This window comes from Mixophyes fleayi, chromosome 3 (assembly GCF_038048845.1).
Source record: "Mixophyes fleayi isolate aMixFle1 chromosome 3, aMixFle1.hap1, whole genome shotgun sequence".
Classification (NCBI taxonomy): Eukaryota; Metazoa; Chordata; class Amphibia; order Anura; family Limnodynastidae; genus Mixophyes; species Mixophyes fleayi.
Window position 1 is genome coordinate 183,397,546 of NC_134404.1, and position 10,299 is coordinate 183,407,844.

At 39.8% G+C, this 10,299-nt stretch overlaps 1 protein-coding gene across 2 annotated transcripts in view; it reads right to left on the minus strand.

Moving 5' to 3' along the window:
* Positions 1–600, minus strand: part of HACE1 (HECT domain and ankyrin repeat containing E3 ubiquitin protein ligase 1) — a 77,416-nt gene extending 76,816 nt beyond the window's left edge. For both annotated transcript variants that reach the window (XM_075202842.1, XM_075202841.1), the window contains exon 1: positions 255–600. In XM_075202842.1, coding sequence (XP_075058943.1) covers positions 255–330 — 76 coding nt within the window. In that variant the 5' untranslated portion in view covers positions 331–600. The remainder of the gene's footprint in view (positions 1–254) is intronic.
* Positions 601–10,299: the final 9,699 nt, after the last annotated feature.

Consider the following 10,299-nt stretch of genomic DNA (forward strand, 5'->3'; position numbering starts at 1 on the left):
TCTGTGGCACCAAATAAACAAATACATCATTTGTGTGTGTAAATAAATATATATATATATATATATATATATATATATAAATATATAAAAATATCTTAATATCTTTCTAAACCGAGATATATTAACATATATGTATCCCTCACAGACCAGCTCTATGTATAGGGATTTCGATCTCGCCCACATTGTTAAACACCTCTACGTCAATGTACACTTATATGTGTCTATATATACACTGGCTGCCCTCATTACATCACCTTCCGGTAGCTCCACGGTGCGGGCTCTGCGAAGGGAGCGGGTCAGACGATTAAGCTGCTCCATAGCTCTTTCCATGCTAGGGGAGCCCAGCCCCCCAAGGTCAAACCGCCTCCAGCACTAAGGGAGCGGGGAGAGAACAATCTGCGATAACAGTGGAGAAGGATGAGGTCCCCAGCACGATAAGGAAGTGCTGGGACAGGTAAGATGTCACACCCGCCCCATGGCTGTCTATATATTGAATGGACAGTAGAGGGAGTCACAGCTCCCAATCCTCTGTAAATTCATCCTATCTGAACTCCTCAGCCAGCTTAGCCGGTTGTTGCCACAGTGTGACCAGTTACAGAGCTCCGCTACTTCCGACCTGCGCCGTACAGGAGACACAGTGTAGAGCTACTTGGGAAGCGTAGTCCTTGCAAGTAATTAATTGAGGGAAGATGCTGCTGGGTCGAACAATCGCAGACTACATTATCCACAATGCATTGCGAACCACGGTAACTAAGGGATTGTTCCAGTCTGTTTGGTAGTCTTGTCATTGGCGTAAGCTCTAGACTTTTATGTTGCTAACCTGTGTCTTATTCAAATAGTAGAATAAAGTCACAGAGGGCGTAACCAGGATTTGTAGAATAAGTAGTGCGAATCTATTTTTAGGTGTGCATTAGGAGTCAGGTTAGCGTGTGATAGTTCCTGAATGGAAATTTGGTCACTCGTGTGCGTGAAAGAAAGACTAATTCCATACTGGTTTCTTATGCTTCAGACTACTTTTGCAATCGGACCAAACAACTGAATTGCAGTCCTTAACTACTTTATCCATTATTGTCCTGGGAATGTTTTATGCTCCATATATAAGGAAAGGTTTTCCAATAATCAGATGTTGTTGTATCATCGTCATCATTTATTTATATAGCGTAACTGATTCCGCAGCGCTGTACAGAGCACTCATTCACATTAGTCCCTGCCTCATTAGAGCTTACAGTCTAAATTCCCTAACACACACACACCAATTTTGATAGCAGCCAATTAACCTACTATGTCTTTGGAGTGTGAGAGGAAACCCACGCAAACTCGGGGAGAACATACAAACTCCACACAGATAAGACCATGGTTGGGAATTGAACTCATGACCCCAGCGCTGTGAGGCAGAAGTGCTAACCACTTAGTCACCGTGCTGCCCCACGCTGAAAAAAATATCCTGTTTGCTGGTCCAGCCAAGCTGTTTTGTCCAACTATTAAGAACCTTGTATGTGTATTGATTTTTTTGGATTCCACACAGTAAGGATTATTTATGAACAGAAAAAAATGTGAACCTCCACTTCTTTTTATATGCGCAAATATGCCTTCTTATTCACTAGCACATTTCAAGGTGCACATCCACTTCCAGGTCTATAGAACTGCCCCTAGAAAATCAAGCTAGCTAGCATAAAAGGTTTGTAAATACATCTGAAAATGTGCATGGTGGAAAGACTGAAACCTCAGTTCACAGTCCATCTTTTAAGATTGTAGGACCACCCCTTTGTTCATTTAAAAGAAAAAAATTCTCTGAAAACACTATTTGATTTAATGATATTAGATTAACTAATCATAATGTAACGTACAGATTGTTTATTATACGTGTCCTTTTTGTGACTTTGCAGGGTTCCCAAACTTTTGCAGTTTGCGGCACCCTTATGGGCGTATTCATTTGTCAGCGTTAACGCTGCAAAACGAGCGCTCGAAAAATCTTACCGTTAATACGGTAATTACTTGCGGAATTTTAGCTCAAATTTCGCGAGTAAACTACCGTATTAACGTTTTTTGCGCGCAATATTACCGTATAAACGGTAATATTTTTTTGAGCGCTCGTTTTGCAGCGTTAACGCTGACAATTGAATATGCCCCTTATCGTCTCCATCGTTTTTTCAAGGCACCCCTCCAAAATAATTACCGAGCTGATGTAGTTGGGTCAAAAAAATGTAATAAGTATTTAGGTCAGGACAGAAATACTTATTTAGTTGTATGCAAAAATGCCCCCTCTGCATCCAGCCACTCTGCCCCCTCTGCATCCAGTCACTCTGCCCCCTTTGCCTCCTCTCACGCAGCCCTCTCTCACGCTGCCCCCTCTGCCCTCTCTCACGCTGCCCCCTCTGCCCTCTCTCACGCTGCCCCTCTGCCCTCTCTCACGCTGCCCTCTCTCGCGCTGCCTCCTTTGCCCTCTCTCTCGCGCTGCCTCCTTTGCCCTCTCTCTCGCGCTGCCTCCTTTGCCCTCTCTCTCGCACTGCCTCCTCTGCCATCTCTCACACTGCCTCCTTTGCCCTCTCTCTCGCACTGCCTCCTCTGCCATCTCTCTCACACTGCCTCCTCTGCCCTCTCTCTCACGCTGCCTCTTCTGCCCTCTCTCAGGCTGTCCCCTCCTCTGCCCTCTTTCTTGCTGACCCCTCTGCTGCGGCCAGCCAGAGAAAAAAACTAAAAAAACCTTACCAATCCGCGCGGTGCTGGGACCCAGCATTCTCTTCTCTCCCGCAGCTTGTCACTGAATGTCGATATTCAGTGACAAGCTGCGTGAGAGAAGAGGATGCTGGGTCCCGGCGTGGATTGGTAAGTTTGTTTTTTGTTTGTTTTTTCTCTGGCTTGCCCGCCGCACCCCTGTGACAGCGCGAGCCGCGGCGCACACTTTGGGAACTGCTGAATAAGTCATACTGCTCCTAGAAATGCACTTTTTCCACAAAGCTTTGTGTTTTTAATGACCTGACAGTCCTACCTATATATTGCAGTCCACTAGGACATTGCAACATATATGACATCCATCAATTTGCAATTAATAAATTGTGTAATGGGAAATGTAGATGTTCAGACAGTAGATATAATATATTTAGTGCCATTCACCATGAATTTACGAGTCATACAGATCTTTTCATTACATTTAAAACATCCAGATGGTTTTTGTGGAAACCAACTAAGGGATTTTGAAGGTTGAGCAATAGTGTGGTTGAAATGACTAGGTGCTAAAAGATTGTTTACATTTCTGTTTTCACCAAACATTACTTTTAGTTTATCTCCCAAAATGGGTTCCGACAGAGTCTTATTTAAATAGTTCATAGTTCTTCATAATTGTTCTCTTCATCAGCATTGATTTGTTGTTAAACTTAGAAATTAAAAGTGTTTTTTTTTTCTTATTAGCAAGAGTACATGATTGTCTGGATGACTTTAATTATATTGTTTGATTGTAACAACAAAATACAGTCTTTTTGTAAAGCAAACTCCTTTGCATATTGTAATAACTTCTTGGGGTAGTCCCGTTGGGTGAACTCTGGACACATTCCATTCTTCTAGATGACAAAATCTTCAACCAATGTACAGTTCCTTCTTAGACAGTTCAATTGACTCTTGGGAATATTATTAACCCAGTGTTTAAGATGACCACTGGTATGGCAAAGAAAGTTACTAGCATTTACTGGTTTCTTATAATTCCTAGACATTTTATTATTCTGAACTGAAAGTGTGACATAAAGGTGATTCACTTCCATTAAATCAAAAGTGTATGTGAAAGTGAGATTAAAGGTATTCGTATTTAAATAAGAAACAAATTCACTTACAAAATCATGTCCCCCTTTCCAAATAATAAACAAATCATCTATAACGGCCATAGAATACCAGATTTGCCCCGTATGGGCCTTGCCAAATGAGACTGCCAAATGAGTCTTTCAACTGGTCCGTATGTAGATTGGCAAAGCTTGGGGCAAACATGGTAACTATGACCATCCCTAGTGTCTATAAATAATAATTGGTGTCAAAGTATAGTGAGGCTCTGAGATTGTATCATCTCTGGAAAGTGTAAGACGAACAGCCTTAACCCCCTCAGGATGAGGAATATGGATGTAAAGAGCCTTCACATCCAGGGTAAGGAATCTCCAACCACAAGAGTCTAGTTAGGTTAGCAGAAACACGGTATCCAGAATGTACAACCTCAGGTTTGTAAATGAGCGTTCGTTGCTTGTACCTTGAATGAAACATTCCCTTTGACTATTGACTCTGGCTTCCAATAGTTATTTCTTCTGTGAGTCAATAATTTAGCTGTTTACACCTTTACCACCTGTCATCCACTGGGCCATGATAGGTCTTGTTCTAGTAATCAAATCTAGCCCACTTGGTAAAGCTACTTATTGGGTTTACATAACAAAAATTGCTTTAAAAAAGGGGAACGAAGTAGAAGAAATACTACATACAATACATGGTTGAATTTTAGAGTTTGGTTTTGTTGTACATTTTAACAGATATGAAAGTATGAAATAGAGGTAGGCTCAACACATCCACCACTTGAGTGTTCATGGTATGGAATTTAAAAGTTGAGAGGGATTACAATCCTTATCCCCATCCCCCAACAAAATATAATGTTTAAACATTTTTTTTTCACACAGGCTATCTGTCCAAGCATGCACACACTAACTTCTTCCATATATGGACATGGCAACCTCTACAATGGATGTAGTCACTCTCGTTTGCCACCTCGGACATTCATTGAATGGAATTTCAATAGCAATAGAGAGGATTTTCAACTATTATCATAATCTGACAGCAAATTTTAATATTGACTGATAATTTGTAGATTTAGGGTTTGATTCAAGTATGGACGTATGGTAATTTGCTTAGTGTATATATTGCATAAATTCAAACAGCGCATACTAAGAAAGCAAACGTACGCAATTCATGTCCGCATGCGTAGGAAACTCCCGACGTGAGAGATAGGACAGGGGAGGGAAGGGGCTAACTAATATAGGCCATGTAGACTTAGGGTGTGTACAGGCAACTGCAGCTAATTTAACATATTTTATGCACCTGCTGGGATGATATTGATGGCCAACATGGCATTACCTTTCCAATTCATATTAGATGATTGCCAAATCATCTGTACATCTGACACCACTGCTCTCATCAAAATGACTATATCAGAGCGTTGGTGGGATGCCTATTGTGCCATTTTGTTTCTTTGAAGCTCTGCAACAACGGTTATTCACTTTTTTTATGTGATATGTTTAAAGTTCATATTTGTTCACTTGAGTGGTCATTTTTCAAATGGATACTTGTATTAAAAAGCATGGCAATGAAAAATGTATGAATATCCAATCTTATAATTTTTTTTTATTTCCCCTTACAAACCTTACATTTTTGGTATTATTAAAATATGGATATTGTCTGATGTATACGTATTTTTTGTTTCTGATTTGAAATGCCAAAGTGAGCTGCAGAGGGTAATTCTTTTATTTTCTTATCTTTCTCACAACATGTAGTTGAGCTTATCATTCTGGTGGACAACTGGAATAGAGTTTCAGGTCCAGGGAGGGTGTCTTCAGGCCTCCCATCAGCCTCTTTGGGATGTCAGAGGCTCAAGTGATCAGTCACTATCAGCTTTCCTGTCTGCATCCATCAAATTATTAATCTGCCAAATGCTGAAGAATGCTGGTCCCTAGTACCAATAAAGCAGCAATTTGCCGCCATAGCTGGATTTCCACATGTTCTAGAGGCAGTGGATGGTACGTTTTAGCCCTGATACCATCAGGAGGAAATTAAGCTATTTTTAGGAACAGAAAACATTTTCACTCAATAAATGTACATTCTAAATGTGATGCATCTTTCCAGATTCAATCCCTGGTTGCTAAGTGGCCTGGAAGCAGCCATGATTCCTTGGCAATCAGACATTTGGTTCATATTAACACAGAGCAAGTTGGCACAAGGTCACATGGAGATGCATGGTTATTAGATACTTTTGAGTTTTAACTTATTGCTTACCTACTTCATCAGCCAATTTTTTTTGTCTTAATGACAGAGGGGATGTAAGTATCTGCGCTTCTCTCAGGGAAAGATGTATGGTTTCTGCCAATACAATTGGGAATATGAGGAGAGGGGATCCCAACCCTCCAGGACAATTTACCAGAGGTAAAAACCTTGAGTCCCAAGGCGCCTGATGCGTGTGATGTGTCTTAAATGGAAAAACCAATAGAGGTAAATATAAAATCATCTGTTTATAGAGAAAGTATACATGTAACATGATACACAAATCAGTGCACTGAGAAATATCATGTAAAGTAATATACAGTACGCACAAATATTGTAATGATGACTGGAGCAGTACAATTTAAAAAAAAGGGTTAATATTTTTAGTTCAGTTTTAAAATCAAATGAAATGATACATTGTGCTTTGGAACAATAATCACACTAATGCGATATTGAGCTGAACGGTTGTTAATCGTGTGATAGGCCCATGGTTGGGCTGAAAACCCTGTAGTGTGTACCCAGCCTTACAGGAGTGAAGCTGGTATGTTATTAAATTTTTGACCAGATGATCTAGGTTTTATAGAAAGAAGCAGCTGAGTTAGTCAGTATGCTAGCTATAAGCTATATATATCTTGCATATACTGTATATATAAACTAGTTTTTTAAGGGTAGCTATAGTGTGTAGATTTTTTTAGATGTTTGGGGAGGTTCGGAAAAGGTAAATGGAGTAAAGTGTGTTTCTGCTGAAACAGAAGTTCTGTGGCTTTCATGTTTACAATAAAATCTGAATTGGTGTTCTCTAAAAAGTGTAATCTTTGGAGATAGATAACAAGATATCATCACAGTATGGATCTATTTTATGCTTCCGCTGTCCTGCCTTGATTACTTTTATATCAGGATTTTGTCAGATTCTGGTGGCTCCATTATAAAGGAAAAGATTGGAGGGAAGAGACGACAACCTTGGCAAGTGCAATTCAAGATTCCAAAAGGGACAGAGAGGGATCCATTTACTATGACGTGTGACGTCAGACCCGGAAGTAGGTGGAGCCGACTGCGGCGCTCTGCCACTGACACAGACTAACAAACTGATATTCAGATTCCTCTACAAACACTCTACTAGCGCTATCCCAGTATAATAGACTAATGAATCACTATATGGGAATATACTACTAGCGACTTAGCGCTTTGATGAGGAGACTGATGATATAAAGATTACCTATTATATACGAGCTACCTAGATCACTTTTAGAGCTAATATTCATTAACCCCAGTATGTGTATACATATGATAATTAGCCACTAAATACGTGGCAACTTCTTGATACATTGGATAGGGCTTTGTGCCTTATGAATTTCCAATACCTTCTAAGCTATATGGTAACCTGATAAAGTCTCTATAAGTGGGGAACATACTAGGCAAATACTGCCATTCACAGCTTATGTTATATACAACACCAAATACTGAGACATGCTGTTACTAGGCAGAACTTGTTCAACTCAGATTCCTCCACAAATATTCCACCAGCGCTATAATACTCGCTATTCCAACATAGCAGACCAATGAAATACTATATGGGAACAGACTATTAGCGATTTAGCGTTCTGATGAGGAGACTGATGCTATAGTGATTACCTATTAAATATAAGTTACCTAGCTACTCTTAGAGCTACTACTCATTAGCCTAAGTAGGTGCACATAAATATGAATTAGCCATCAGATACTTGACAAACCTCTTGATACACTAAATAAGGCTCGTATCCTATGAACTTTAAATAACTGTTAATTCATATGGTAATCCGATAAAATCTCTATACGTGGGGAATACACTAGGCAAATATTGCCATCTGTAGTTTATACTATACACAACACTATATACTGAGGATTACACAAGTGACATGTTGTCACTAGGCAGAATATGTTCAATTTCTGCCATCCTATTCCGATACCTATGGACTAATTTGTGTTGTACATTCCCACAAGAGATTGTATATCAGTGATTTTTCCTTTTGGAAATAGTACAAACTCATATCGGCTCCACCACAGGGTCAACTTATTTTTAAATTCTATACTTTTCAACACTACAATCTTTTTTTTATATTTCGCTTTTTTATCTGTGTGGTATATCTATATGTACCATTTTTAATGCATACCAATAAAAATAATATGTATTAATTCTCTACTCATATGTACCTGGAGTGCTTGTTTAGGTCACTATTCTTATTTTTCCTCCTTTGGATTGTATTGTATGTTCATATACATGACCTTAGCACCCCCCACATAATAGTTTATCTATTAGTGAGGTAGGGTACTATCTTGTGCGGAGCGGTTTTCCCATTACCCTTTCCCCATTTCTTTCCATGATATTATATCAGGATTTTGTCAGATTCTGGTGGCTCCATTATAAAGGAAAAGATTGGAGGGAAGTGACGACAACCTTGGCAAGTGCAATTCAAGATTCCAAAAGGGACAGAGAGGGATCCATTTACTATAACAGATGCTGATAGATTTTAGTAAAGAGCCAAAATCCACACTAAAAATTCCCTCTCCAGGCCAAACAACTCAAGAACTTACATCATAAAGGGCCAGCCAATGCGATCAAAGGCCTTGTCCGCATCTCAGGCCATGGTGATGTTAATTTGGAGCAGTAAATCATTTGTTCTCCTGTTGTTGTCTAAAGCCTAACCGCAAGGGACAAACCCAACCTGGGAATATATTTACTAAACTGCGAGTTTGAAAAGGTGGAGATGTTGCCTATAGCAACCAATCAGATTTTAGTTGTTATTTTGTAGAATGTACTAAATAAATGATAACTAGAATCTGATTGGTGGTTATAGTCACAATCTCCACTTTTTCAAACCCACAGTTTAGTAAATATACCCCCTGGTCGGGATGTATCAGGTTAGGAGACTATTATCTAGTATTTTAGCAAAGATATTTAAATAAACATTCACAAATGAAACTGGCCAATAATGCTCACAGAAGCCGGGTCTTTACCTTCCTTATGGATCACCGAGATTGTGACTGCTGCGGTGGCTGAACCAAAAGATGCTCCTTCCAGAATTGAATTAAAGAGGTCTGTAAGTCTCCGAGTGAATACAGCTATATTTTTATAATATAGCGATCAGGGCCAGAATCAGAGGTAGATTCATTGAGCGAATAGTTGATAGTTTCTTTCTCTGTTATTACCAAATTTGCAAAGAAATTCCCTGTGGGAGTACTGTAGCTTCAGCTGCTGAAGGAAAACATTGCCTGAGACAGAGGGTAGAACTTGAGAAACGGAAAAGGAAAGAGACAAACACAAAACAGCATCAATAATAAAACATTAAATAATGATTCAAATAGGTGACAAGACTGTTGTGGTTATTGCAGGACAGTTTGCACTGTGGTGGTGGTGGGGCAGAGTTATATGTGCAGTTATGGCAATACCTTTTTTATATGTAGGATTTAAATCTCTGCATAAACAAAGTACAATTTAAATGAGCCTTTTTTTGTACATACAAAAAGGATGAATGTGCAAGCAGGGCCGGTGCTAGGGTCCACGGCGCCCGAGGCATTTTTAAAAAAGTGCCGCCCCCCCGCAAAAATCGCCGCCCTCCTCACCTTGTCTCACCACCGCCGCCTCTCTGCTCCGTCTCCTCCCCTCCACTCACTGACACTAGTAAGTGGAGGGGAGGAGATGGAGCAGAGAGGTGGCGGTGGTGACCCCCCCCCCCTCTCCCCGTGCATCTGAATGCTGTGTGGCGGCCGTGACAGGTATGGTCAGTGGTCGCCGCACAGTTTTAGAGTATTTTAGAATTATGTGGCACCCTCCAGAGCCCGGCGCCCTAGGCAAGTGCCTAACCTTGCCTAATGGGAGCGCCGGGCCTGTGTGCAAGTAATTAAATGCAATATTTGGACATTCATGTAAAATTCTCTTGTCTAGCTTATTTTAACTATTAGTTTTGTAAAGTCTGCACTTCATTTGTAACACAATGTTCTCTATATATATGCTTTTACATTTTGTTAAAAAAGCACATTCTGAATTTGTTGGATCAAATGGTTTGGACAAATATTATCAAACACAGTAGAAAAACCTATTAACTTCTTCCAGTTATTGCTTTTCTGCTGCTGATCAGCAGGTGGCAGCATTGTTAATCATCTAACATCAACTCTCATTTACTGAAGCCAATAAATAACTCAATAATTATTTTAAAAGATAATGCAACTTTTAAACAAGGGATATTAAATATATTAGACACAACCATACATATTTGCTAATACCACATGACATTTGTGAGTTTTAATTTAGAAGATCGAGAA